The 27,852-nt window shown below is 54.3% G+C and overlaps 7 protein-coding genes across 7 annotated transcripts; 5 read left to right on the top strand and 2 right to left on the bottom strand.

Annotated features, from left to right (window-relative positions):
- Positions 1-5,113: 5,113 nt before the first annotated feature.
- BKA78DRAFT_165881 (uncharacterized protein) lies at positions 5,114-7,853 on the bottom strand. The gene is made up of 2 exons (XM_066883172.1): positions 7,092-7,853; positions 5,114-7,042 (listed from the first exon to the last, which is right to left on the bottom strand). Exons 1-2 carry the CDS (start codon positions 7,760-7,762, stop codon positions 5,251-5,253), a joined length of 2,463 nt encoding a protein of 820 aa, XP_066742718.1. The 5' UTR covers positions 7,763-7,853; the 3' UTR covers positions 5,114-5,250.
- A 1,000-nt stretch (positions 7,854-8,853) lies between these two features.
- Positions 8,854-10,107, top strand: BKA78DRAFT_354375 (fungal pheromone mating factor STE2 GPCR-domain-containing protein; the record flags this gene model as incomplete). The annotated part of the gene is made up of 3 exons (XM_066891723.1): positions 8,854-9,619; positions 9,669-9,986; positions 10,073-10,107. The coding sequence occupies 3 exons, from the start codon at positions 8,854-8,856 to the stop codon at positions 10,105-10,107; spliced, it is 1,119 nt and encodes a 372-aa protein (XP_066742717.1).
- On the top strand, positions 10,086-10,758 carry BKA78DRAFT_165836 (uncharacterized protein). The gene has a single exon (XM_066883171.1). The coding sequence runs from the start codon at positions 10,183-10,185 to the stop codon at positions 10,519-10,521; it is 339 nt and encodes a 112-aa protein (XP_066742716.1). The 5' UTR covers positions 10,086-10,182; the 3' UTR covers positions 10,522-10,758.
- A 238-nt stretch (positions 10,759-10,996) lies between these two features.
- BKA78DRAFT_297191 (uncharacterized protein) lies at positions 10,997-13,354 on the bottom strand (the record flags this gene model as incomplete). The annotated part of the gene is made up of 4 exons (XM_066886727.1): positions 10,997-11,570; positions 11,619-13,080; positions 13,134-13,172; positions 13,234-13,354. The coding sequence occupies 4 exons, from the start codon at positions 13,352-13,354 to the stop codon at positions 10,997-10,999; spliced, it is 2,196 nt and encodes a 731-aa protein (XP_066742715.1).
- Positions 13,355-18,116: 4,762 nt separating this feature from the next.
- Positions 18,117-19,065, top strand: BKA78DRAFT_354372 (anticodon-binding protein; the record flags this gene model as incomplete). Its single annotated transcript, XM_066891722.1, has 2 exons — positions 18,117-18,122; positions 18,175-19,065. The coding sequence occupies 2 exons, from the start codon at positions 18,117-18,119 to the stop codon at positions 19,063-19,065; spliced, it is 897 nt and encodes a 298-aa protein (XP_066742714.1).
- A 1,499-nt stretch (positions 19,066-20,564) lies between these two features.
- Positions 20,565-21,659, top strand: BKA78DRAFT_165726 (uncharacterized protein). The gene is made up of 2 exons (XM_066883169.1): positions 20,565-21,548; positions 21,611-21,659. The coding sequence occupies exon 1, from the start codon at positions 20,680-20,682 to the stop codon at positions 21,358-21,360; it is 681 nt and encodes a 226-aa protein (XP_066742713.1). The 5' UTR covers positions 20,565-20,679; the 3' UTR covers positions 21,361-21,548; positions 21,611-21,659.
- A 3,382-nt stretch (positions 21,660-25,041) lies between these two features.
- BKA78DRAFT_165732 (uncharacterized protein) lies at positions 25,042-26,010 on the top strand. The gene is made up of 2 exons (XM_066883170.1): positions 25,042-25,320; positions 25,379-26,010. Exons 1-2 carry the CDS (start codon positions 25,178-25,180, stop codon positions 25,971-25,973), a joined length of 738 nt encoding a protein of 245 aa, XP_066742712.1. The 5' UTR covers positions 25,042-25,177; the 3' UTR covers positions 25,974-26,010.
- The last annotated feature ends 1,842 nt before the right edge of the window (positions 26,011-27,852 follow it).

Raw genomic sequence — 27,852 nt, 5'->3', positions numbered from 1 at the left:
CCCTCTCCATCCACAAGGCGCAGGGTCAGACTCTGGAGCACGTCAAGGTGGACCTCGGGCGCGTCTTCGAAAAGGGCCAAGCCTACGTCGCCCTCTCCCGTGCCACGACCATGCAGGGCCTGCAGATCCTCAACTTCGACCCCCGCAAAGTCGTCGCCCACGACAAGGTCCGCGTCTTTTACGCCAACCTCAGCCGCGCCAGCCCTGCCCAGGACGGTGGCCTTGTTATGAAGAAGAGCCGCAAACAGCCCAGCAAGAAGACGGCCGATATGTCGGCTGAGGAATATGAGAGGCACTTCATCGATGGCTGGGGGAATGACTCGCTTGATGCTGCGCATGGTTGAGCGGAGCATCGTGCCAGGCGGGGTGCGAATGATGAGATTGTCGACGAGAATACCTACTAGACCGCATGCACGCTGTCGGCTGCTGGGTTGGAGTAGTGTCACGGGTCGGAAGGTGTAAATGGGCGTGGTCGTGGGGCCGTCTGTGGATTTCGATTTCCTTTGCTCTGTTTGGGTACGGGTGTTTTCGTGCTCTGGGAGATGACGGTCACGGTTGCTTAGTCCGGCTTTCCTGTAGTCCAAAAGATCATGCCTCCAATTCGCCGTGCGTTCCTGCCTCGTGCTTGTTCCAGTGTCATGGATAAGGTCTGGAAGAGAGATGGATTGGTCAACAACAAAGGTTTCCGTAAATCCTCCTACAATGGCACGTCCTGTGTGAGTAAGACAAACTTCGCGCAAAGGCCTTGTCAAGCCGCCTGCTGACCTACTTAGGCGCTATAAAAACTCTTAAGGTAGACTATTCCGTCCTTGGAATGTCTCGTACTTTCCGCCTGGTCGTGGTATATAAGAACCAGTGCTCCCTTTTCAACCTTTTCTTCAGACGCTCCTCGCCAAAAGTGTCCAGCCATGACGCCAAAGGTCTTCCTGTCGTATCAACAGGTGTATGAGGGCGAGACCTACCACGCCAAAGAAATCCGGACGGCGCAAAGCATCCAGGGGAAGGTTTTGGCTCAGCTGTTGTACGACTTCGAAGTCTTTTGCCTCGCGGCGTTGGAGGGTAGATGCGCAGCGAAGAATTTTGGAAGGTGTCAAGGCTGGTTTGGGAAACAGGAGTTCGAAAGGTAGCTTGTGATAGACAGGGCGATGTTTGAGCGGAGTTGGGACTTTCAGGCTGAGCTCAGCGGCGGGAGTTGTTCCTACAGAGTACGATGCTTCGGATGACAGACGACTTTGTGCGTGCGGCGTATCGAGATCTAGTTGAGGAGTTGGTCTCCAGGAACTTTCTTGCGGTCAAGGTGGTTGAAGGTCACGCGTGTGACGCGCTTTACGTCGGGTGCCTTCCTTCTATGGCAGCTGCCTCGCATCACATCAAAACTCCACGCACTTTTCGAGGTGTTAAATCATCGGAGCCACCGGCGACATCGCTGCATCCCCGCTGGACTTCGATCCACCTCTTCAAGTCTCGACAAGATTGTCCGCTTCCACCTATCACGCACGCAGGTTTCCCGGGCGACAACTGCAGCCTCCCGTCTACACCGACCTCTTCACCTGCAACCTCATTGGGACCTCAGCGAGAATTAATTCGTGCGCTGGGGTGGCAGCATCGCTGAGATCTCTCCAACTCTTGCCTTTCGCTCTGCAACCCCGAAGATCTCGTCCAATTTCACAGCGTCTCTTCCTGGAGGACGGTCGTCCTCCACGAGTTCATGCGATGAAGCCACAGCAGCGCGACTTCAGTAAGAACAGCACCGCTGGCCAAGCCATGGGGCTCTCCTCAAGCCCTAGCTCTCTGGCCGGACCGTCGCCCTCTTCAACCTCTTCTGTCCCGCACAACGACGAGAGTCCTCGCGTGCAAAAGTCGCGCATGTCTCCAGGTGAGAAACTTTTTCCGCATTTGAGCTCAGCTGCCGACGCTCTCATCAATCCTGTTGCACTGATGTCGCTAATTCAAAATAAGAAGGCTTCCACAGCAGAGGTACAACTTCCAAGTCTGACACCATCGCCCCAACGCGTATGAAAGCGCCTGCGCGGACGTCAGCGCCTTTTGGGGGAGTCAAGTTTCAGCTACCAAAGATGAACGAGCGCTTGTGGACCTCCAATGGCAAGAAAAACGTTTCGCCAGCTTTGTGGAAGCCGTTCAGAGGCACCTTGCCCAAGCGTGGTGATGCCGATTGGAATTGGTACAATTGGCCCGAGTACGTTGTGCTCGAGGATCAAGAGCATATCGACCGAGTCCTTCAGCGTTTCGCAAACCCGGCTTTCCCCCGCAGACTTGCAAAGCACCACATCAAGAAATTTGTGCGCAATTTCGATTCCGAGGGTTATGTCGTCGACCCCGAGCTCACCGCAGGTCTTGGTCCGAACTCTCTGCCTTTGAAGCATGAGGATGTATTCAAGCTTCGCGAAGCCCGTGCTCGACTTGCGAGCTCGCAAGAGCAGTCTGAAGATGAAGAATACAAGGCCTCCATCCTGGCGGGATTCGCGGAACGTCCCAAGGATTCGGATTCGAGCGATAGAAGGGAGGCTATCGAGACTGCGACGACAGCCGAGGAACCTATGGCATCGGATACGGCGCTTGAAGCTCAACTTCAGCTCCGAGAGGACTCAGTGAGCACTGCGATGTCCCTCGAGTCGACCAGCCTACCAGATACAGCGCTTGAGTTCCACGGCCAGCAGCAAAAGGAGGACACAAAGCCTGGTGCCCACGTCGAACCGTCCCCCGTACCAGAAATGGCGCCCGGAGTCGGAGCCATGCAGCGAAAGCAGCTTGCGCCCTTGATGATACAGGTCAGCTGCGCCCTATACGATGCAAAAGTACAAGAGATACTGACCAGAATGGCAGGGAGCCGCGCAGCGCGGGAAGCGATTGGCCGAGGACGCAGAGTCTCGTGATGACGCCAAAAGAGTCCGGACAGATTTCCAAATTCGAGGCGCAGCGATTCGGCAGCAATCCGACTCTGTTTCAAAGTTGAGGGACGAGGTCTACAAAGGAAGGCTCGATGGCCAACTCAACCCCAACGAAGTCGAAATTCTCCAGCTCATGGACAAGAGGCGGGAGAATCTGGCGCAGGACGATGTCAAGCAGCTACAGTCGGTCGTCAAAGCTCGAAACGAAACGATCGAGCTGCAATCCGACACGATTGCCAATCTGACGGACGAGCTGGACGGCTACAAACAAAAGCTCCTTGACGAGATCGCACATGATATTGATGTTGAAAAGGGCCTGAAGAGCCTCCAACGCGAGTTTGCTGCCATGGATCAGAGGCTGAAAGAGACGGAGCGCGAGAAGATGGGCGTGGAGAAAAGGCTGAAACAAGAGTTTGAGAGTCTGCAGCAAGAGCATGCCGCTATGGAAAGCAAACTCAAAGGCGTCGAGCGCGACAAGACAAGCATGGAGGAGAGGCTCAAAGCACACGACGACAGCGATGCGGCCAAGAAGAAAGCCCTAGAGAACCTGCAGCGCGAAAACTCCGCCATGGTAGAGGAGCTACGAAGACGCAAAGAGAGCGAAGCAACCAAGGAGAAGGCTTTGGAGGGGCTCCAACAAGAGTCTGCTACCCTGTCCAAGACGTTGGACGATTGTAAACGCGAGAAGGAGGCTGCAGAGGAGACGCTGAAAAGACGCAAAAAGCGCGAAGCAACAACGCAGAAAACCTTGGAGAACTTGCGACACGGCAATGCTACCCTGGGCAAAAGACTCGAGAATCTACGCCGCAACAAGACTGCTATGCAAGAGGCGCTGAATAAGCGCGCAGAGAGCGAAGCGGCCAAGAAGAAAGCGCTGGAGAGTCTTCAACAGAAGCATGCCGTTACGAAAGAGAACGTGGAGTATCTGTTGCGCGAAAGGAAGTTTACGGAGTGGAAGCTGCAAACATACCGAAAGAGTGACGCCGCCATGTGCAAGAGCCTGATAGATATGGAGCGCGAAAAGGCTGCAACGCAGAAGAATACACAAGAACACCAAGAGACCGATGCCGCCACGCGCAAGAAGCTGGAAGACGACTTGGAGCTCTACAAAAAGGCATTTGCCGCCAAGGAAAGAAGAGTCAAACTTCTGGAGCGTGAGAGGGCATCCTTAAAGGAGAAGCTGAAAAGCCAACCAGTCTCCAAGAGCCTGCAGCAAGACAACGCTACCATGGAGCACAGACTCAAAAACCTTGATGAAATGGAGAAACAGCTCGCAAGCCACGTAGAGAGCCACGCCGCCAAGGACAAGAGGATTGAGGACTTGGAGAGCTTGCGAGACGCCTTGATAGAGAAGACGAAGACCCAGCAAGTCATCGACAGCCTTGGAAGAGACACCACTGCCAAGGGACAGAGCCTCAAAGATCTGATTCGCGACACGAAAGCTCATGAGGCAGAGCGCAAGAGCCAAAAGGTCATCGAGAGTCTGCAGCAAGACAACGACACCATGGCCCAAAGGATCAAAGACCTGGAACGCGAAAAGGCGGCAATGGAGAACCACATGTCGAGCCGCCAGGAGAGCGACGCGGCTAAGGACCAGAAAATCGAAGAGCTGGAGCGCGAGAAGGCCGCCTCGAGGGAGAAGAAGCTCAAGAGCCAACAGGCCTTCGAAGCCCTTCAACGCGACAACGCCGCCATGGACAAGAAAGTCAAAGACCTCGAGCGCGAGTTGACGGCCGCCGAGAAGAAGCTGAAATGCCACAGCAATTTCAAGAGCCCGCAACGCAACAGCAACGCTGCCACGGACACGAGACTCACGGACCTGGAGCGCGAGATGGCAGCCATGAAGAAGGAGTTGAAAAGATACAGAGAAGGTGGAGTGCCAAAGAAGAAGGCACTCGCAGCGCTCTTGTACGCTTGGGACCAGATCTGCCGTCAGCTTGACCAAGAAGGCGAAGAGCAGGACGAGTTTCTGGATGACGTCGAGGCTGAAATAGGCACGAAGGAGTTCCGCGAGTTGATGGAGATGGGTGAGAAGTTGTATGACAAGAGATTGAAGATTTGCATCTGAGGCGGGGGCGATTAGACCGGGGGAAAGATGCGCAAGGGCTGTCGTCGTTGTTCATTAAGAGTCACCGCTCTCGTGTGTTGTTTTCTTTAAGCGGAGTTGATAAGATTGCTGGGACAGCTTTCTGCGAGGAGTTCTGGGGATTCTCCCAGTGCGCTGGAAAGAATTTTGGCTTCTAGGTGGTTCCAAGGGGAACGAGCGGGGAAACTACTGGCGATCCACAGAGTGTATTACCAATAACTACTTACTATGTATTTACCCTCGTAACGTGCCGACTCAGAGCGGCGGCAGAACTTCTCTGCAGATCGGACACTGCAACCTGTACCGCATCCAGCCCTCGAGACAAACGGAGTGGAAAATGTGCCTGCACGGCGTGACCATGTACGCCCTCCTTGCCAACAAGCCGCCCGACAGACCAGACGCACTGGCTCCATCTGCGTCCGAGGCAGCTGCGATAACTGGAACCTCCAGATCTTGCATGCAGATTGCACAGTCAAAGATCTTCTTGCTCTTGTCGCGGGACTCGCCCGCTTTCGTGGTCGTCGCCATGCCAGCCTCTTCGCCGGCAAGGACCTTGGCGCCAGACGGTAGACTGGCACCCTCCTCGTCGGCGCGAAGGACTGGGTGGTAGTCGTACGCCGGCGGCACCCAGCTATCACGGACAAAGAAGCGTGGGCCGAGATGTTCCTGACTCAGGAGTGCAAGTACTTGCAGCCAGACCCATCCGCACAGCACAGCCAGGAAGCGCAGGTCTGGCTCAATGAGGAGAATGTTGCCTTTGTAGGCATAGAGATAAGCGAAGGGCAAGAGCCGAAGGACGCTCTGTCCAATGACAAAGTCCCAGCGCAATGCCTTGCGGCAGTTGCGCATGATGTTCCGGTAGATCTGAGGAGCCCAGAAGGACATGTAGGCAAAGGTGACGATGGAGCTGTACACGGATTGGATGGATGCTGGCCATGTCGTCGCGTGGAGTGAGAGAAAAACGAGGCCGAAAAGGAGGAGGTAGAAGCGAAGGTAGACTGAACCAAAGCCGCGGCGCGGTGAGCCTTGGTTGTTGCCGTTACCGTTGTCATTGTTTTGATTCTCAGCAATCTCCGCATCAATATCTTGATCTGACGGGATGATGATGGGAGTAGCTCCACTGTTGATAGCCTGTCGGGCCGTCACGGGTAGAGGTAGCGTCTCCGCACCTGCTGCAGACAAGACAGGGGCAGTGGGTGGCGCAGATGGTGTCTGGCTTCTAGTAGCCGGCTGCGTGGTTTCTGGTGTGTTTGTGGCTCGAGACGAGCTTGCAGTCTGTTGCCTTTCCTCTCTGCTGCGCTCTGTTGATTGGACCGTCCAAATCTCTTTGAGGAAGCCCATCCCGAAGAATATTACCGAGAGGAAAGCCACATACGCGGTCGCGAGGAGCAGCATGGTTGTGGACTCGATCTGCATCCCGAAAAGAGCAAATCCGAGGAGGGCAAAGCCATCCCCCAACGCCAGAATGGCAATGGTGTAGAAACTGATGCGACTTCGTGTTGACGGAGTTGAAGCCTCCTTCATTTGGCGAAGAAGCAGGACCAGCTGTGCTGAGATGATTCCCGTGAAAATCAAAACATGGCGACGAGCAACAAAGGCATAGGCTTCAGACTTTGGGCCTTTCAGGTGTTGGCCCTCTTGAGGTGCTACGTCTGGCGGTCCCTTGGATTCTATCGTGAAGCCGCAATCAGGCGAAAAGGCAACCATCGACATTTTCATGTCCGGGGTCCTGGGTAGAAATGGTCGATACGGGAAACGTAGTTCCTCTTCAAAATTCCGTAAAGCCATGGCATTCTCGGCCGCTGCTGCTGAGCCTGGAAGTTCCACTGGCACAGGATGCTGCTGGAGGTAGATGACGTATTCGCAATGCGGCACCGAGAACAAATCTTCGCCTTCCATGGTGGACGACCAGGGAGTATTGTCTTCGAGGATTCCCTTCTTTTGCTTTTCGATGGTCTCATTCAACGTTCTGTTGAGGACTTCCCGGCCAAGATTGAACGTGTGATTTGATAGCGCCAAGTGTGGAAGGCCGAAAATGCCGTCGAATCTTTTGACAGCGGTTAGCCTACGAATTTACTACGAACCTGGTTGCTTACTTCTCACTAGTCGTGGTGAGTATTATCTCGCCAACGTCTACAAAATGGATGCCATAGAGGACCATCTCCCACCAGTTGCCAAACGACGTCTCTTGACCGATTGTAGCCCTAGCACTAATGCGGCGAACCGATGTATTCCACGCCTCTCCATGCTCCTTCTCCCTAAGGTGGATTCTCACGTCACCACTGGCGGCTGTGACATTTCTTTTCCAGTCTTCAGAGGTATATGTGCCGTGCGGTGTGATTGCAGAGAGATTGACATGGGGTCCATTGTAGACGCCGGTACGCCTCCATTCTCCTTCTACGAAGCCAGTTACGTTGTGATAGAGTAGAGGATACTGATCACTGCTACCCTCTATCAAGCTATCCGCATTGTCGCCGAGGGCATATCTCGCCTGATCCCGCGCTTTGTCTTGTGCCGGTTCCAGCAGCTCCCAGCGGAAGCCGTGCTCTGGTTTGAAGCCAGTCAAGTTCAGCGGCCTTCTGTCCCCCTCTTCGCCCGGATGTATCTCTCCATATGTGGAATTATTTAGCGCTTCCAGCGCGCCGCGTTCGTGGTCGACGGCATGTTGGTGTCGGTGTGACTCGCCGGGTGCTGGAGGATCGGGTGTAAGATAGAGAAACAGGAGGATGACCAGGAGTATCGCGAACGGCGGTGGATTGTTGGCCATCTATCGATCGAGAGGAGGCTGGGACTCCATGGATACAGCAGGTGTTTGCAGAACTGTGTCGTGGGTTTCTGATGGTCTGGGGCAAGAGGTGTCGGTCGCGGAGCCGACAGCGGAAGTAAGCCGCGCTGCACCACCACGTCCGACTGCCGTCTTGCTCCGCTGTTCAACAACCTCACAACCGTCACCATCAACACCCGCCAACGCTGTTTGTCCAATTTGCTGCATCAAGAGGGACATCAAGCTGGCATACCCTTTTGGCGACTTCGATTTTCTGTGAATGATGAGGGACGCCTTTGAATGATCTGCGCTTTTGCCCATCCGGCTTCCTTGTGTGCAGTCAACGACGTTGTCAGACAATTCCTCGACTGGAGCATGTCTATTTCATCCATCATTCGTAATATAAAGGCCTCTCATAAGTCTGCTGAATGACTCAAGATCGGAGGCTTCTCTCTGTTTCAATTTTCCACAACTGATGCCGTTTTTCTTGGTGCACAGGAAGCGGAATCAAAGAGCGCCTTGAAAGCTCTTGGTTTAAGCTTTCAATGTGTGTTTCTGTTTGCTAATCCAATTGACTTTCCAGAAAATGCTAGCTGCTCAACTTTCAGTCTCAGAGCTTCATTTGTGCATGCTCACTCCATGGTCAACGAGGCCTAGTAGCAAGCAATATTCAGCATCACAGCATGCTGAGGCATGCTTCTAAGAGACATTGGATGTTGGCATATATTGAAGGCGCTCAGGACCAGAGCAAATTGTCGCCTTCGCAACCCCCTTTCGCATTCGCGGCACTAACCCAATGTTGACCTTGATATTGTTCTTCGCATTCGCTTTGTCTCACACCAGACCACCACGTGGTATTGTTCATCTTGATATTGTTCGCTTCGCCTCTTCTTACCACACTATCAACGCCACTCCAACATCTACACTCCTTTCCAGCTTTCCTCCTACCCATCCGACCATCTTCTTTAAGGACAAGCTGTTTCCTGTTCGTCAAATCTTGCCCTTCACCCACCAGCTCAAAACCCTCTTTCAAGAGCCTACATTCCCCTTTCCATTCCTCTTCAACTCCTGGAAAGCATTCTCTGACAGCAAGAATGGCGGACTCTGTCAGTGATGCCTCCCAGGCATTCGACCCCTTTTCCCAGACAGTCGTCTTCCGTACGGCAGATGGAGAGAAGATCCCGGTTCCACTGAAAGAGCTCAATATATTCGCCCAGTACGCCATCCAAATCTGCATCAACTATGCCACGCAGATTGGAGCATCAGCAATCCTCCTCGCTCTTCTGCTGGTGATGACGCCCCACGACAAGCGGCGGTCTCCGATCTTCATCTTCAACACTGTCTCCCTGGTAATCAACATCTTGCGCAACGTCTTCCAGTGTCTCTACTACACTGGCAGCTTTTGGAACGTCTACTCTTTCGTCACGTTTGACTATTCGATCGTAAAAAGCACCGATGTGGCCTATTCAGTCACCGCGACCATCTTGACCCTGACCCTCCTCATTTGCATCCAGACCTCGCTCGTCCTTCAGGTCCAGGTGGTGTGTGTGACTGTCAGCAAGGCCTTCCGCTACGCCTTGGTCCTCCTCTCGTCAATCGTTGCATTGGCTACCATCGGGGTTCGCTTCGCGTTGACGGTAGTCAATGTTCAGTCGATTTTGGGCGTGGTCACTATGGGCGAATGGACATTCCTTGCCAGCAGTTCAAACATCATCCTTTCTTGCAGCATCTGCTTCTTCTCTCTCATTTTCACCGGCAAACTGGCCTTTGCGATCAGAAATCGCCGCAAGCTCGGTATGAAGCAGTTTGGGCCAATGCAAATCATCTTTGTCATGGGCTGCAACACTCTGATTGTCCCGGGTAAGCAAAAACCACTTCTTCTCCATGACAGCCGACTGACCATTTCAAGCCATCGTCTCGATTCTGGCATACGCCTCGTCAGGCTTGATGCTCGGCTCGCTGGTCCTAACGCTCGTGGCCCTATTCCTCCCGCTTTCCGCCATCTGGGCCTCGGCGCACGTCGAGCGGAACGACATCGCATCGCGGGGCCGCGACGCGCACCACCGGCTCTTCGGCAGCTTCGGATTCAAGCGCGATCGCAACCCGTCCGCGGTGTCGGAGTCGACTTCGACGGCGCCCCTCAAGGGCCCCACCATGTCGCAGAAGACGGCCGACTCGGAGACGACGCAGGTGGATCTGGAGGTTGGCAACGAGACGCACGTCTACGGTACGCACTACACCACCACCAGGCTACGGACGATATCTGAGCATAGTGGCGAAGTTGATCCGCTGACTGTTGTTCCTGGGAAATAGCCGCGAGCAAGGAGGCCAATCGACTCTTCCCCTGATGAGTCGGCCGAGCGTCCAATGCTGGGTGACTGCCCTCCACCGGATGGGAATCCAATCCAATCCGTCTTCGTGCAATGCCTTTGGCCTTTACCTTTCTTCTTCCCTCTTTCCTCTTCGCCAACCAAGCGTTTTTCTTCGTCTGTCATTCTCACGAAAAGCTTTTTCTTCTAATACAGCGACCTTCTTCATTCACGCAGCATAGCGCCTCATTCTTCGACGCAACCATTCACTCAGCTTGTACTGCTCCGCCAGTCCTTGGTCAAACCCGAGCACCATGGCACATCACGTTGCCAACATTCACTTCAGGAAGGCGATTGACCAAAGGCTTTGATTTTCATTTGTGGAAAGGGGGGAAGGAAAGGAATATTGGAGACATGAGCGGGCGACCAATCAGCAGGGCAAGGAGTTGGTAATCAGGAGTCTATAGCAAGCAGTCAAATCAGTCAGCAAACATGCGCACCAGCAGCAGCAAATCTGTTTACCTTCTCTCCTGATGTTGCTCAACCCGAGAATGCATTTCCGGAACAGGGACGACCTCGACCCGAGCAATTGATGCAGATTTCAATAGGGAAAGGCGCATGTAAGAAGTCCATGCAACTCTGAGTCGTATCTATCTGTGAACGCTCCTCGAGCTACCTTGAATCGTTTGCGGCGGCCTCTGATGACCTGAAATGCGAAAAAGCAAGAAGAGGAGAGCGAAATTCAAATCCGCCCATGACTCCCATCCACCTAGCTCCCAAACCAGCAAAACTCATAACGCTGTGGTATCATCCGTAAATATGCACCATTTCCTTTCCCTTTTTCCGTGCCTAATGTCCTTGTGTGGTAATGCAAAAGCGTTGAGTGGGAAAGCAAAAGTGCCGAACGGCGAAAAAGTACTCGTGTCTCTCATTTCGACTTCTTCGGGCGACCAACCTTGCCAGTCTTTTTCGGAGTGTCGAATTGCAGCAGAAACTCATCGCTGTCGAGGTCAAGTTGTTCGCCACGGAGAATCGACATACTGATAAAATCCTTGTTGAAGCAGCGGATGTTGTTGGCCGTAAGCTTCGTAGCGTCCGGGTCTGCCGGGTCTGCGGTCTCGGAGCCAATGACAATCGTGTCATCGCCAAAGCCCTCGGCGCGGGCTCCCTTCGCACTGACCTTGTATGCCCCAGTTGCGCCCAAAAGCTTTTCAACGTCCTTGTAGCCTTTGCCGTATTCCTTTTTAAGGGAGGGCGTGATGACGACCTCAAATCCTTCGAACAGTTTCGAGCGGTCCAGTTCTAAGGCTTCAGTGACTTCATCTTGGGAACTTCCCCATCCCCACTCCTTCGGCGCGTTCGTCGCAATGAACTCCTTCGTGTCCAACAGCTTATGTGCCTTGTGACTCTCCGTAACCCAGTCATCGCTAATGATGCGCTTGCTCGAAATGACGCTCATCAAGAGCTTGAAGCTCTTCTTCATAGGTTCTGTCGATTTCACACTAGGAAAAGTTAGCAGATCATATTGATGCTTTGATTACGAAACATACCAAAGAAAATCGAAGCCATTCGAGCTGACGCTGTCCAGAACCTGCACACCCCGTTTTCCGAGGAATTTCATTGGCGAAAGTCGAGTGACGACATTACTGTTGCTGAAGACCACGCGGATTGGTGTGTCCTTGGCGATTTCAGGTCCCTTGTTGATCGAAGATTGGGGCGAGCGATTAGAGGACCGTGGAGATCTTGACTCGTCCTTCGGCGGCCCTTCATTGGTAAGAGATTGGCGCGAGCGATTTGAGGACCGTGGAGATCTTGAATCGTCCTTAGGCCGTCCCTCATTGGTGGAAGATTGGCGCGAGAGATTTGAGGACCGTGGAGATCTTGACACGTCCTTGGACGCGTTTGCAGCCCGCATTCTTGCGCCACGGCCATATACCGCACGTGGTTTAGGAGATGGAACATCTGGAAAGAGATAATCTGCCTCTTCGGCTAGAACACCACGTTTTGCAGGTCGAGGGGATATCTCCTCAGACGCCTTTCGTTTGTGCTCACCCGAAGAGGGAGGATTTACAGGAATCACTACGCGGGGCGAGCGGTACTGTTGTTGGGGTGAAAGTAGCCGTCGACGCGGCCTTTCCCTCACGTTGCGTGGGCCATCCTCTTCCTCTTTGTCGTATGAATCTTCCGGAGCGCCCGTCTCCTCTGCCTGTTCATGGCTGGCCGAGCGAAGTTTTGAAGTGCCATTTGCATGCGACGACTCAGAAGCTGGCTTGGGACTCTTTACAGCATCGAGATCCTCTTCGTCATCCTCTTCGTCGGGTCCTTCTGATGCTGTGGCATCTTCATCATCCTCTTCCGGATCTTCGGGGTCCTGACGAGAGAGGTACCGAGGGTCGATTGTTGTCATTGAAGCGCTGTGCGACAAAGCGCTCCTGTGGCCTTGCCGCCGGTTTGCGTCCTCCATGCTGTGAGATCCAGGACCGGATTGCGCACGAGGTGTGTAACGGACGTTCTGGAGTGAGGTGTCTCGGAAACGGTCTGTTGCAGGCGTATCTTTGACAATTTGAGAAGTACCTGTCGAACCTGCTATGGGCGTAGCAGCCGGAATTTGCTCGTGAGTTCGTCGCTCTGTGCTCTCCGTTTGAATACCACGCGCTTCCTCCGGGCTCCAGGACATCTCTGGCCTGGCTCTGTAGTTTTTGTCCGGCTGAGAAAGCGTCTGCTGTGGCTGTTCATGCTTTGCCGCTCGCTTGCCTTGCGTGGCCGGAATGGATGACGCGACTTGAACATCTTCTGGAAGGACTTTGAAGGAGCATTTGTACGAATCCTCGTTGGACCAGAGAAAGATGCGGTCGTTCGGCCTGAGGACCACGTTGTACTGGCAATCTCGTGTGCTCCGTTCCAGTGAGATTTTCCCCCGCATCTCGGCAACGAGATTCGGGTCCAGCTCAGGCGGAATAATGTCACAGCCTTCGCATCTGGATTGAAGGGTGAGGTGAGGGCCTTGGACAGCTGTTGACGGGTTCAGAACGTGAGGCACAAAAAAGCAGCGACAAGAGGCTCACCCATGACCGCCAAGCACTGATCCGGTTTTCTGATGTCGTCTGTTGACGGGTCAGTCTCGCACCACGCAGGTAGGTATTGAAGATGAGCTTGTGCACATACTCCATCCAGATCGAAGGCGAAGTACTACGTCCTCGTCGATGTCGGTAAATAATTCCCAGTAGCCGTCTCTGGGAATTGGCAAATCTCCAAGGCCGCGGAAGGACAGGACTGGGCGGGCCATCTTGATTCTGCGGTCAGAAATTCATGCCGAGGTTGAGGTTGAAGAAGAGAGACGGATGGAAGGAAGAATTCAGCTGCGAGGTGTTGGCGTCATGACGCGTCGCCACTGGCAGGGAAGGAAAGCGCGAACGCGCGACATCACGAGTTGAGCACGGACCACACGACCTTCACCCCAAAACGGCAGGAGCGACTACTCCGTGGGCAGCATCGAGTACCTCGAATACATATCATGGCACGGCATCCAGTGTAATAGAGATCATGTCACGTTCTCATTGAATCCTGAAGGCAAAAGCAATTTTTCTTAATTCAGCTGTCTACTGGATGTGCGGCACATCGGAATGCACCTCAAATCAGAAATCATCGAAGCGACTCAGTGTACAGAAGAATTCGAAGGACCCAATGACCACTTTGACCTGCAGAAATCCACCAGCTACAGCTCCAATCATCACCACCCAGCGACAAGACAAGTAATCCGAGGACATCAAGATGATGTCCAGGAGCTGTCAAACTGCTAGCTGTGAGGTGAACAAGTTTTGGCGTTGCGTACATGCCATCACCGGTGGCTGAGCAACCCGAGGGCGCTACAGTACAATGCTGACATTAGTCAAAGGAAGGGTGAAGAGTGTGGCAGGACGAGTCGACAATGGTTTTCTTCTGCGACGACATGGTGGTAACAGGTCCTGCGGCGGTGTTTTGTCTGCTCTTTCTCCCTTGAGCGCAAGCATTACTGGCATGCCGGTGGTTTCTGAGCCTGGCAGAAGCGGCCGCGCACGATCGTTGGCCTGTTCATGCTCGCTCGCTAGGCGCATGCTCAATTGGGCCAGAGCATGCTCGCTTTCTTCCTGTGGCTGCTCGAACTGATGCTGCTGCAATGTTTATGACAGGCAGAGGAGCCAAGAAGATTGGAAAATCTCAAGGCTGCATGGCGAACAGTCTTGACCGCAATCAGTCGTAAGAGCCCAGGCCAATCTGGCTGGCGAAAGCCGTAGACACACTGCGAACATCATCGTCATCGCCCGGAAAGCCGCGAGCCGTCTGACCACGACCGTACCCAACAGGACCAGGCTGACCGCTGCTTTCGACATAGCGCTTCAGGCGGTCGGACTGAGACAAGCTGGTTGGCTTCGACAAGTCGTTGAGGCTGAGGCCGGCGAGACTCACGCCGCCCTGGCCGACACCGCTCTTATCCGCAACGCTGCCATTGGTGTCTGTCAGCTCAGATGCAGCGACGGACTCGCCAGCAACGCTTCCAGCAACGTTGGCCTTGGCCTTGGCATTGGCGTTGGGTCCATTGCGCGCACCCGGCAAAGAGGGCCAGGCATCGGTGAAGTTGGAGAAAATGGGCGGGTAATTGTTCGGGACGCCGACGCCACCGAGCGCGGAAGAGTGGACGGAGGAGACGTCGTCCGGAATGTATCCCACGATAGAACCATTGTCATTGTACTCTTGGCGGGGCTTGCCATTCATGGCGGCGCGACCAGACGTCATGTTGGAAGCATGCTGGAAGGCCATCTGGAAGCGCTGGGGCTCACGGTAAGACTGTTTGGGCCGGCTGAACTGCATGAGAGATGGCTGCAGGTTGTTGAGTGGGCCTTCAACGAGGCAAGTGCGCTCCTTGAAGTGCATGAGAAGGTAGTGCCACAGAGGGTGTTTGGACAGGACCTTCGGGTTGCCCAAAATGACGAGACCGTACTTGGCGCGAGTAAGAGCGACGTTGAGACGGCGGGGGTCGCTCAAGAAACCAATTCCCTGGTGGTCGTTGGACCTGACGCAGGAGAGAATGATGAAGTCCTTCTCACGGCCCTGGAAGGCGTCGACCGAGGCAACCTCAATCTCCTTGTAATTTTCCTTCTTAAAAGTACCGTGGGCCTGCATGGACGAGACAACGTAGCTACGCTGGCCCTCGTACGGGGTGATGATACCAATGTCCTGGGGCTTGACACCTGCTTTGAAAAAGCGAGTTACGATCTTCTCGACATTGGTCGCTTCGGTGCGGTTGAGGTATGATGTACCAGAGGCCGAGATCTCCTCGCTGCCCAGGTTGGACCAAAACATCATCGGATTGTCAACGACCGGCCATGGGAAGTCGACATCCTTCCTCATGCGCTGCTGCATAGTGACACCGTTTTGCAGAGAGCCCTCGTAAAACATGTTGGAGGGGAACTCGGACAGACAAGGGTGCATTCGGTACTGGACTGCAAGACGAATGGGGTTGCAGCCCAGAATGACGAGACGCTCGAACAGAGACTGGTTCAAGCCAGCCTTTGCCGCCTTCTTGTTCATAATTACAGGTCCGAGCTGCTGGTGGTCACCGACAAGGACAACCTGCTTGCAGCCCAAGACCAAGGGGATCATACACTCGGGCTCAGCAGACTGAGTAGACTCGTCAATGAGCACGGTGCGGAACTTGAACTTGGACAAACGAGGATCACCGGCACCAACACAGGTGCAGCAAATGACGTCGGCATTCGTGAGAATCTCGCGCTCGGCGGCGCGAGTCAACTGCTTGAACTTCTTTTCATCCTGGCTCGACAGCTCTCCAAGCTCGTTCTTCAGCTGATTCAACTTGTTAAGTTCAATGTTGGAGTCATTCATGCGAACTTGCTCGTGGAGCGAAAGAAAGCGGACCGGAGACTCGACATCCTCCCTGGACTTTGCCGTAACGCGAACAGTCTTCAAGCCCGTACGGTGGATGCGCTCGCAAAGCTGGTCGACAGCGACGTTAGAGGGCGCACAAACCAAGACTTGGCCATTGGTGAGTTTGGCGAGGTGGTAGATAATGGTGGCAGATGTCACGGTCTTGCCGGTTCCAGGAGGCCCCTGGATCAGGCTCATTGGCTGCCCCAGAACAGCCTTTACGGCGCTGATCTGAGAGTTGTTCAAATCGGGGAGTCCAGGGACGCTGAACTTGCGAGGCATTTGAATCTTCATCGGGGCAGCGGCGACCTCATTGCCCAGAAGACGGTGGAAAATATAACCAGAAACACTCATCTCATCAATGGCGAAAGTCTTCATGGCGTGCTGCATGCGGTCGAAGGACGTGGCCTTCCAGACGTAGTCGGCGGAGAAGTTGTGTGTGCACTCGGTAGGCACCGATTTGTGGTCGCCCTTGGTGCGCAACTCGACCGTGACTTCGTCGGATTGGTTGTTGGGAATCTTGATGACGTATCCAACACCTTCCCAGTGGGGTCGCAGCTCGCCCGTGTAGCGCAGGCGCATTTCGTCTCCCACGGCAAGCTTCACATCTCCAAGTTCCAACTTCGGCAGAACAAAGCTCGCAAGATGCTTGGTGTTCAGACCGACGTCCCAGCGCACGATGAGTCCATCCTGGGATTGAGATTCCTTGAGCTTGCGATCATAGTCGGCTTCAATCTTGACGAGGGGGCCAAAGACGTTCTGGTACTGATAAGCATCGTCGTAGCGGAGCAGCACTGGCATCGGATCATCGTCCACGCCAGCGCCCTTCTCAAGATCTTCGATGGTAGCAGAGCTATTGTCCTTCCACATCTCCTCCAATTTCGCAATCATTTGGGGGCTGAGATGGCGAGCGCGGAGCTGCTCCTGGTCCGAAGGCTGATTTACAAGCCATGGCAAGAACGAGCGATCCTCAATCAAAGGCTGCCAGCGCGAAGTGTCCCAATTCATGTCCTTGGAGGATGGCATGGCGGCGCAAGGTTGGCGGCAAAGAAGAACGACGACCGTGTCAGACTTGGCCGGAATGAAACCAAGCAGAAAGACATTTTTGGTCCCACAATTGTAGCACTCGAGAACGGTATCTCCAAGCGAGGATGAGGGGTGAAGTTGGACCTCCTTGTGGCGGGCGCGGACCAAGTGGTTGATGATGTGGGATGACGAAGTATTGCCGCGAGCGCTGCAGAACCACTTGTTGCAAGACAGGCACTTAACAACACTGCCAGGGTTGTGGATACCACAGTAGCTGAAGGCGATATCAGGGTTAGCAAAGACGAATTGCGCCGGCAAGACCAAAAATGCTTACGCGCAGGCATGCGACGGCAGCTCGACCTCCTCTTCGGCCTTCTGGCCCTGCTTGCCTCCTACTGCCATGCTAGCCATGCTCTCCATGTCATCATCATCGTATCCATCTCCATCATCGTCCTCGTCAAGTCGGCGGCGGCGGCCGTTCAGGTTGCTGCGGCCAAGGTCTCCGTCCAGGATGCTCTCATCGTCGCCGGCGTTGATGGTGGAGGCCGAATCGGACACCAAATGGTTGCCCAAATGAGTGAAAGCGCCCTCCATGGTGGCCACGAGATGTTTTGCAAGGCGTGGCCAGAGGAAGCGTTGTCGAGGGGAAGGGTGGAGCTGTGTTTTGGGCGAGGCAAAATCCCAGTTGCGGGCGGTGGGAGGTACAGTACCGCGGGTTCAGGCTCCGTGCGCGAATCCGGCTATCTCGCTGTGTCGTTTGCACCTGGCAGAGCGCAGCCTTGTGTCGACGAGACAGAAGGCTGCTGGTCTGAATGCGAGACGGTTGAGGATGGGTGCGCGAGTGGCAGAGGGTGTTTTGCAGGTTGTGTTGCGTGGGTATGATGGAGGCACAAGACCCAGCAGTCGCCGCCGCCGCGGAGCCGTGTCGATCTTGCGTAGGTCTCTCCCGCAAAATTACTCCGCCCGAAAAGTTGCACCACCACCTTCACAACCAGCGCTCTCATCACCCACTTCTCCAGGTAGCCTCTACCACGTAAACCAGACCTCGTTCGCGCTCAGCTCCAGGAAACAACGCGTCCTTCTGCAAAGACACACCAGTCATGATTGTAGGCGCATCACTTTCTCAACACCTCAATTCCAAGCTAACCCATTGCCCAGCGCCGACAAGCTCGCGAGCGTCGCGATTATCTGTACAGGCGCGCTCTTACCCTTCGCGATGCCGAAATTGCCGACAAACGTGCTGCCCTTCGAAAGTCCCTCGCAAGCGGCAAACCACTAGACCCGACCATCGCCAACGACAAGTCGCTGCGCGAAGACTACAAGTACGACGAGTCTGCTCCGGACCGGACAGTGGATGAGGCTCTTGATTTGGACGACGAGTATGCCCAGCTTTCGGGCATAGTGGATCCCCGCGTGTTGGTGACTACCTCTCGCGACCCGTCAACGAGACTGGGGGCATTCGCAAAAGAAATTCGTCTGCTCTTGCCCACGAGTATCCGCGTCAACAGAGGAAATTTGGTCTTGCCCAACATTGTATCGTCGGCCAAATCAGCGGGTCTCTCCGACGTGATTCTTCTCCATGAGCACCGCGGAACGCCCACTGCGCTCACCGTCTCGCATTTCCCCCATGGACCGACAGCCTCTTTCTCGCTCCACAACGTCGTCCTGCGCCACGATATTCCCAACGCTGCCCGCGGTACCGTCTCAGAGTCGTACCCCCACTTGATCTTCGAAGGCTTCACTACACAGCTTGGAAAGCGCGTTGTAAAGATCATCAAGCATTTATTTCCACCGCGGCAACCGGCTGTGACATCCAAGGATGTCGGCAGCAGAGTCGTCACGTTCGTCAACAGGGATGACAGCATCGAAGTCCGCCATCATGTGTTCGTGAGGACTGGTCACCAGAGCGTGGAGCTGGCGGAAGTCGGCCCCAGAATGACCATGCGCTTGTTCGAGATCAGGGGAGGCACTCTCGAAAACAAGGACGGCGACGTTGAGTGGCATATGAACCAGTACACAAGAACGTCAAAGAAGAAGGACTATCTGTAAAGGGGTCCCGCAATCTTTCAGGCTACAAAATCTTGGGAAGGGAGTTCCGGGGGATTTCGCATACGGCATAAAAAGGCGTTGGAACAATCAATTCGCAGTTTCAAGATATCATGATCAGGCATCACTCAACCAAAGAGTGGTTACATTTGAGATAGAGGTCAGTCGAAAAATCCACCTGGCGTCCAAGTACTCTAAATCATAAATTTGATTGTGGATTGACATTGATATAAGAGGACTCTCCGCGTTGAAGATGCTGCGTCTCGAATATTGAAGCATTCAAGTCGTCCCCCAGTCCCATTGCTCTGCCAATTGAGTTCTCCACCTACCGAGAAAAAAATTCAACGAAGGCTACTCACGAATTGAATTCTCCCTGCATCGCTAAACGCGGTTGAGCGCACCACCACCAACACACGGCGACCAATATACTGTCTTTAGCATCCGGCCACCTGCGTTAGCTTGCAGATCCATAATGTAGCAAGAGCAGGGGCACAATGCCGCAACCAAAAGTCCGCACCCTGCCCCTCTTCGACAGAGACAAGGCGCGCATCAGGCCGACAGTGAGGGGCAGCTCTAGAGCAAGCTGCTGTGAAAGTGTATATGCACAGCAAAGAGTTAACGCCTCCTGCCCCGCTTTGGCACGCTGCAAACTGCACTTACGCGTCCGCAAGACTGAGAAACAAGACCTGAGGTCGATCGTGTCATGACTCGAAACAAGAGGAGTACATGTCTTGACGAGGTACGTACACGGGAGGTACCAAGGCTGAACATCTTATCTTGATGGATATGATGTCACTTACATGGCTCAATGGTACGGCACGGAAGTCAATGAGGATAATCAATTTAATCAGACGATATGACTGGCTGGAATTCTCATATCCAGACGAAATTTCTGGGTATTATCCGATAGATCTGGGAAACACGCAGTTCCTGGCCGAAACAAGCAATCTGGCGGATCAACATCGAGACATCCGCTCATCTATCTCCATCACCAAATAAGCCTCAGGCAAACAACCTCCACCTCCACCCTTCGTCAAACACAACCACAAAGGCAAATTCGCGACGGTCCGGAGCCGGCATGTCTGTTCATCCGCCCGCAACTTCTCGTGCCCTCGAGCCGTTTGTTTCTCTAGGCTCCCATCACCAACGCGAGTACGAAAAAGTAGCCACCGAGTATTCTGATAGCATCTCTTCGTTTATCATTCGGATGCTGCTGGTTGGCTCGCTTAACGTGTGCCGTTCAAACATTCAGGTGTTTGCCCAACAACTCCCCGAATCAAAACAAATCGCCAACACCAAACCGAGAACCCCACCTCTTCACACGCTTACCCAGCGCGGCGTCATCGTCGTCGCAAGCAACGGCTGCCTCGGCATGACTGTGGACTAATCATCGCACCTCACCTTACGTTTGCTTCCGGGTCGTTCTCACGAAACCCAAACCTTCTTTCTTGCAAATTTTTAGGCAGCCAGGCATCAGAAGCTGCTCCTCCTCCTGCTCCAGCTCTCCCCCAGCTATCGTTTTACCTGGCTGTTCCATGCTCTCAGCGCTCCTAGCTGCTCAAACATACCCATATCAACGTTGGCAAGAGCAGCAAACAAGAGGAGTGTTGGACGACGATGAACCCATCCCGCACCTCCACACCCGCAACATTACAGCCACCATCCCAGTCACGCCCCCTGATTGGCCTACTCCATCATCACCCTTCCCCGTCTCTTTCCAGTTCTTGTCTTGCCCAACCCATATCTTCCTCATTTTCCACCCACGTTCCTTACTCCACACCAAGTCCCGCGCAACCCAAACCTCGCCTCGCCCCCCTCCTTTACCAAATCCCCCTCCCTGTCTCCTCCATCTCCCTCCTCGCAGGCACACGTCTTCACTCACGCACCCTCCCTGTCAGCCCATGCCGTTATCCGACCGAGCCGACAGAGCCGTGCCGTCCGCGGTCCCCACCGTGGGCACCGCCCCCGTCAGTAGATCCCGCCCGCCGTGATGGTGTGCTGTGGTGTTGCTACTGGACGCGCTGGCAGCCAAGCTGCCCGCATCGCTGCCAGAGGCACCAGCGCCCTCTCTCACTGGCTTGGGTGCGCTGTGCACAACTCTCGGACGAGCCAAACCGAACTCTTCAGCGCGGCCGGCCTCCAAGACCGGATACCTACGGAGACGGAGCTGAAGCATGGCGGAGTTTGCGCCGGCGGGGGCTGGCACAGCAACAACGAGGCTTTGATCTTGGTGGTTGGTGGTTGGGGAGAGGGCGGGAATATGGGGAAGGTGTGGGGGCTCAACGTCGTGGGTCGTGATGGCCGGTCATGGTGTTGTGGCCAGAACCGCATAGGGAAGGAGGCAAAACTCGCACACGCGACGATACGGTAGGGGAGAGGCGTGATGGAGGGGCGGGAGCACCCATTTACGAGCGCGTTGAGCGGGAGCCTCGCGAAAACAGGGCGTCGTGATTCGCTGCTGCGCTTGCGCTACCGAAAAGTGTGGTGTAAGTGTCCTGTCCATTTGAGGATTCTGTCTAGCTTGTTGGGATGGTCTAACGGCGATCAGGAGTCATGTTTGCATGTCAATACTGCCATCCTTGATGGTGTTGAGCAGCCGCTTGACGATCTAGACCTGCGGGATGCGGGTGGAGTGCCTCTTGCCCATCACTTTGTCTTTGAAAGTGTGGAGTAGTGGTGGGTATAGAGTCTCAGGGGAGAGAAAGTGACGTTCAAGCGCGACCACGATATGAATCATTTCCGAAAGACTCCTCACCCTCTCCTCCACACCCTCTCCTAGTTCGCCACTTCAGATTATTTCCACCAGTCTCTCTGATTCCTGTCGACCAACAAGATGCGTGCGCCACGCCTTGTATTTTCTCTGCGCCATATGTCCTGCCAATCAGACGGTCCAATACGCAAACTGCAAAGACTTTGCGCTGTATGTGCGGTCACTCCGAATATCAACGCATTCCAGCCCGGATCTGGGGCCCAATTTCAACGTCTACATGGTTCAGAAGGCTTGCTTGGGTCGTCAGAGACCAGAGGTTGCTGACAAAAAGCAACGAGAGCTACCTTTTGCTTATCAAACGGTTGCAAGCATTTAGTGAAACTTCTTGAACCCAAAAAAGCAGAAGAAAAAGGCTTGTTGAAGTACACCAGCAAACGTCTCGCCTATGCATCTATCTCCCGCGGAAATACACTTCATCGTCACAGCTCCGAAGCACTACAACCCGTCATTGCTCTTTACCAAGACGGTGGAGGATTACTTTTACAACAATGGCTAATTTGAGATCCCGCTGAAACTCTTAGCGAGCTATACAAGAAGTCGCAAAACATAAATGGGCAGCAAACGGTCAAGGCGACGCAGTGTGGCCCAAAAGTGGCTGTGCCAGCGCGCAGAATATGTCGCTCACGATGGATCAAGAGACTTGGTGAAATAAGTCGCAGGACACTGCAGCAATTGTCCAGTGGAGAGACTGTTGCTGCGGTCGTGACAGAGCTGAGCCTTGTCACTTGGTGTATGTACACTGCCCGACGTGAGACCAACGAGCAGCCTTGTTGGTCGGCTGGCTGTGCCTGCACAGAAAAACAAAAAAACAGCGCGCAAGGAACAGGCAAACACGGCCGCATTGCAAGACGCAAGACAGCAGGGAGCGCGGGCAGCCAAAGCGCAGGCAGCAAGCAAACAGACAAACAAGAGAGGCGGGAATAGCGTGCTACCACACCACACCGCAGCGCCGCGGCAGGCCAGACCTGGTTTTGAGCTGGGCCATCGCAAGTAGTGAGCCGAACTTGACACGGCTCTTGGCCCGGATAGCGGAGCCATCTGGGCGCAGGAAAGATGTGCTGCCCGCGCGCCAGCTTTTCTCCTCTCCTAGCAGCATAACGGCTAGAGGCTGAACCGAAGAGCGTCCCGGTCCCGTGATGGTCCGGTTTTAGCGCGCGTGGGGTATGGGTGGCAGGTCGTGAGACGGTTCCTTCGCCAACTGTCTGCAAGAGAAGAAGAAAGAAGGTCACCTACATGCATACCTAGGCGACGGGCCTATTGTATTGAGACGTCTGTTGTGTGATGATGGAGCGGGCCTCACAGACGGCTGGAGCACGATGGGTGGAAAACAGTAGTTCCATGGCGGCTGAATTGTTTGCGATCGGCCTGGCCAGGAGTCTGGCCATTCTATCGCTCGCTCCACCGCTCGAAACTTCGAATTCTTGCTCTCACGACGTCGTCGACAGAAAGAGCAAAAACGAGCGGCAGCAACCGAGTCCGCCGTAAGCGGGCATTCGACGCCCCCGCGGAAAAACGCCCCGGCTCCATCCATGCCTCACTCCCGCCACACGCCGTGGCTATAGCAGCTGCGTTAACGACAGCTTCCCCAGCATGTCATGAGAGCTGCAGAGAAGAAGAGGAAAAATTCCAAGGCGGAACAGACGCTCAACGCCTCAGTGCCCTGGCCTTAGAAAACAGAGCGGGCGACGCCCCCTGTCCGCGCACCCAGCAACCAGAGCCCAACTCGACCAGGTCGAGGGGCGGGCGCCGGCAGAAAGGGAAGGGAGCGAAGGGGAGAGGGGAGGGGCAGGCAAAGACGGGCTCGCTCGAAACAACACCAACTCCTCACCCACCAGGCCTTTGCTGCCCCGCCTCCTAGGCAAAAAGCATCATCGCGACTGATGAAAGCCCGTGCGTAGCTGAGCCCTCCCATTCTGCATGCCGCAGTCGCTGTCCATCGTCACCGCATGGCGAGAGGGGAAAAGTCGAGGCATCTGTCGACCTTGGCTTCGACTAACAATAGTCTGCCTAGCTGGCCAACCAACTGGCCAACAACCAGCATTGACCAGCCCAATCACCAAGACAGCTAGAAACAAATGGATACCATTTTGGATGCCCGAGGCTCCATTCCATGCACTTCTCTCCCCACCACGGACGGCACATTGTTTTACCACACCACAACTCTATTCGGTTGCGGCTGGCAAGCTCGCACCTTCCAAACCGCAGATTCACGATACCAGTTGCCTCCACACCATCTGCATCGTCAGTATAGGCGTGTGGAGATGGATGCATTGCATTGGCTTCCTGAGTCCTGTATCTACTGATTCGGCTGCCTCCAACATTCGACCCCGCTCTCCCTTTCTCCTGCCCTGACAAAGCCGACAGAGCATGTAAAGATAGAAAAAAGATGCATTTTTCGGGCCTTTTGATTCTCTTCCTCGCGCAAAATATCTGCCTGCTTGCTTGCTTGCATGCGTTTCTGCATGCAAGGTACGTACCGGGAGTGCTTACATACGCGCATATTAAGAGGGGAAAAGGCACCTATAGATAGACTGGGTCTTTATCAGTCAAAAAAAGGTAAATACTAGATAGCCGGAATGTCTGCCATGCATCCATGCAGAAAGGTACGGCATTTGCGAGGAGCCTGCATCGCTTCCATCTAGATGCGCATTTGGTCGGGTGGATCGGGATGTGATGATTTACTCGCTGTGCATACTGCTCAGGTCCCACGCTCAAGTCGATTGGCTATTTTAAAACAGGCACATATCGACTGACATGGTTGGGCGGCCTTTTCGCATCGCGCAGTAGCCGCAGCGACAGCGCAGTGCAGTGCAGTGCAGTGCAGACTGCGCCCTGTCTTGCCCTGCCCTGGTCTGACTTGCAGAGGACCAGCGCAAGGTAGTCTATCGTCATGACAATTCGATGCGGCCGAAATGTTTGTCTGCTGTGGACCCTGAAGTGTAGGCAGCTACGGCAGGCTGTGAGATGGATCAAGCAGGACAAGAGGCGCAGGGAGCGCAACGGCCAAAATGACGCAGACAAGGCCAGGAACAAGTCGATCAGTGGTGGGCAATGCGGATGGATGTCTGTTATGGCTGTGCATGGCATCTGCATTGCAGCGCGGCAGCGGCAGCGCGGCCGACTGCCTGACTTGCTGGCTGACTGATGGACTGACTGACTGCGCCGGCGCATTTCGCGCGTACCTGTGCTTCGCGAGTTAAGCGTGGAGCGCGACGGATACTTCGCATTGAAGTGGGTGGGTGTCGATGTCGTGATGGGAGAGATATCGACACTGCCACTCCTCTGCGTGCGGACTGGCTGGCTGAGAAGAAGAGGGCCTTGCATAATCTTTCAGGCACGCTGCAGATGCCACGAGCTACTAAGACCGAAGACTTGAGCAGCCAGATCGAAATGCCGTTTGTGGAAGAAGATTGGACAAAGGCAGACGAATTGAGTTGGATGACGCTGGAATGTGGTGTGGTTAAAATAGGACACCATGATGGATTTCTGTGAGTTCGATGCTTTTCGGATCAAGACAGTACCTAACTGGGAGCGCAACACTCGCAGAAAATGGGGAAGGCAGTGCACATGCTACTCAATGTGGCGACCTGTACGGCTTGTCTGCAGCGTGCCTTGCATCCATCTCCATCTTCATGACGTCCTCCGGACAATCGCAACGGGTCCAGATCAACACTGTTGGACACGACGACGAGGGCGTCGCGATCAGACTTCGCGGCAAAAGGGGACAGAGGTGTTGAAGAGGATGGAAAGGACGAAGATTGGACAGACTTCGACAACCGACTACGAATTGGATAAAAGAGATGCTGAAGACAAAAGTAGCTCCTCAGCTCGCTTGACGTGGCACTGTCGATTGGAGCATACCGATAAAGCCTATGGGGCCTTGCATATGTCTTGCGCCTTTCTTCAGGCACGCTGCAGGTACTGTCGGATTCCGTCGACGAGCAGGTATAGGCCTTGCGTTTCATCGTTGCAAGACATGCAGATTCGCTCCCAGTTCAATGCTGCGATACATGAGAGGTATGGTCCGGGACTGTCGTGCTGGTTTTTAAAGTGGAGAGACTGGACGACAAGGAGCAGTCAAACTCGATCGAACTTGACGAATTGGAAGGATGACAGCAAGCTCTGCACTGCCACCTCATGATGCCACCGTGAATGAGAAAGGAGCAAGCAAGAAGTGAATGCTTGATCCTGAATCTCGTCGTTCGCTCCCTCCTCTACTCCCTCCCTGAGTTAGGCACGCTGCCAGTTCTTTCGTCGATCAATGATGGAAAGACGAGACTGACACGGAATCGAGTAGACTTGATAAAAACAGATTGGACGACGAGAGACGAATGAGACTGAAGAAAAATATACCCACCTTTAGGAAGTGGCCTCGCAGTCATCTCGATGATTTCCTCTCGATGCGGCATTTGTTCACCTCAGCTGGGGCATCTCGATCGAACTTTCGGGTCTACAATTAGAAGTAGAAGTATGGAGAAGCACAGAGATTGGGTGCTGATAGAGGAGATTTGGCGAATGGGATAGAAGTGTTGAAGTGATGAAGATGCAAATGTCAGAGCAGACTGGAGACGCCCGGCGAACCACGTAGAACATCAGAAGGCTGATGTCAGGAAAGAGCTGATCAACCTACCGACGAGCCGACCCTTCCATCAAACATACGGTCTTCGTCGCTTCCTCATCCCCAAATTTCTCTATCCAACTGCTTACCGGACATGCACAGTAAGCAGTGGTGTTGTGGACCTCAGCTCAAGCAAATCAAGAGACATTCGGTGCCCTTGACTTGACACTCTCACCTTATCCTCAAGCGTACTACGCTCCCACTAGCCTCTCGACCCAACAAGGCAAGCCCGAAGCCAGAGCCCGACACCCGAGATCCGCGTCGTCCGCTACCTGGTGCCATCCACCCACCGCCTTCTTCCGCTGCCGTCATCAAGGAGCGCTGGGCATTCTGTCAGCCTTTGCGACCGTCGCTCGCTCGGTCGTGCGACGACGCGACCCGGGGGAGCTGCTTGACGTCAGGTCGCATGTCGCTCTTGTGACTTTGGTCCTCTCGTGTGTCGCAGCTGAGGTGTGAGAAGGGCGCCGCAGAGATGAGTAAACAATGGATGTTGAAGAGCAAGGAAGAAGGAAGAATCCAACTCCGCGGGTAAACACAGAAGACGACTGGGTTTGCGTCGCACAATACATCCTACCAACCACCGTTTGCTCAACTGAAAGACTTCGTAAACTGCAAATTGACTTGCTTTCAGTCACCACTTACCTGACGTGGCACGACAAACAACAAAGACGCGCGCCACACAGTCACCTCGTCGCAACCTTCTCTCCCTGCCCTTCGAGCATCCATCTTTGTTGTTGTTGTTTTCGTCGTCGTCGTCGTCTTTTCCCGGGGATGACTCAATTCCTTCCCGAGCACGTCCGCCCAATCGCTCGCTCTTCGTCCCTTTCTTGCCGCAAACAACCAAGCCATCCGCTATCAATCCAATCCACCCAACCAACCACCTCATACGCACTCAAATCCGAAACCCGAGATCCCCCAAGACCTACAATGGCGCCGACCCAACGCCTTACCCGCCGACCCGAGCTCCGTCGAAACCTTCTCTTCGACTGACAGCTGGAAATCCGACGACGACGGGCAACGAAATGACGCGACTGGTCGCTAGGCGGGTAATCCGTGGTGAGACTGCGGAATGCGGAGCAAGGAAGAAAAAAAGAAAAGATAAAAAAGGCAACGGGCAGAGAGACCCTGGACAAGATCGCATCTCTCGCAGAGGCCAACAACATCCATCAGCCCATCAACGGGCAGACAAAGCAGCGTTTAGCTCCGCCAGCACACCTACGCAAAATGATGACCCGCAGCCAACAACAAACACCGACCAACTCGACTGACTCCTCCAGCAACAACAAACTCCCCGCGGATGACCCAAGCAGACAGACGCCCGGCGCTTAGTTGAACGCGGTAGGAGCTCGCGAGCGAGCGACCCATCCATCATCATCATCATCCAGGGGGAGAGGCCAAGGCC

This window comes from Phyllosticta capitalensis (genome assembly GCF_038381095.1).
Source record: "Phyllosticta capitalensis strain CBS 128856 chromosome Unknown BKA78scaffold_7, whole genome shotgun sequence".
Taxonomy (NCBI): domain Eukaryota; kingdom Fungi; phylum Ascomycota; class Dothideomycetes; order Botryosphaeriales; family Phyllostictaceae; genus Phyllosticta; species Phyllosticta capitalensis.
This window is presented reverse-complemented; position numbering and strand designations above follow the sequence as displayed.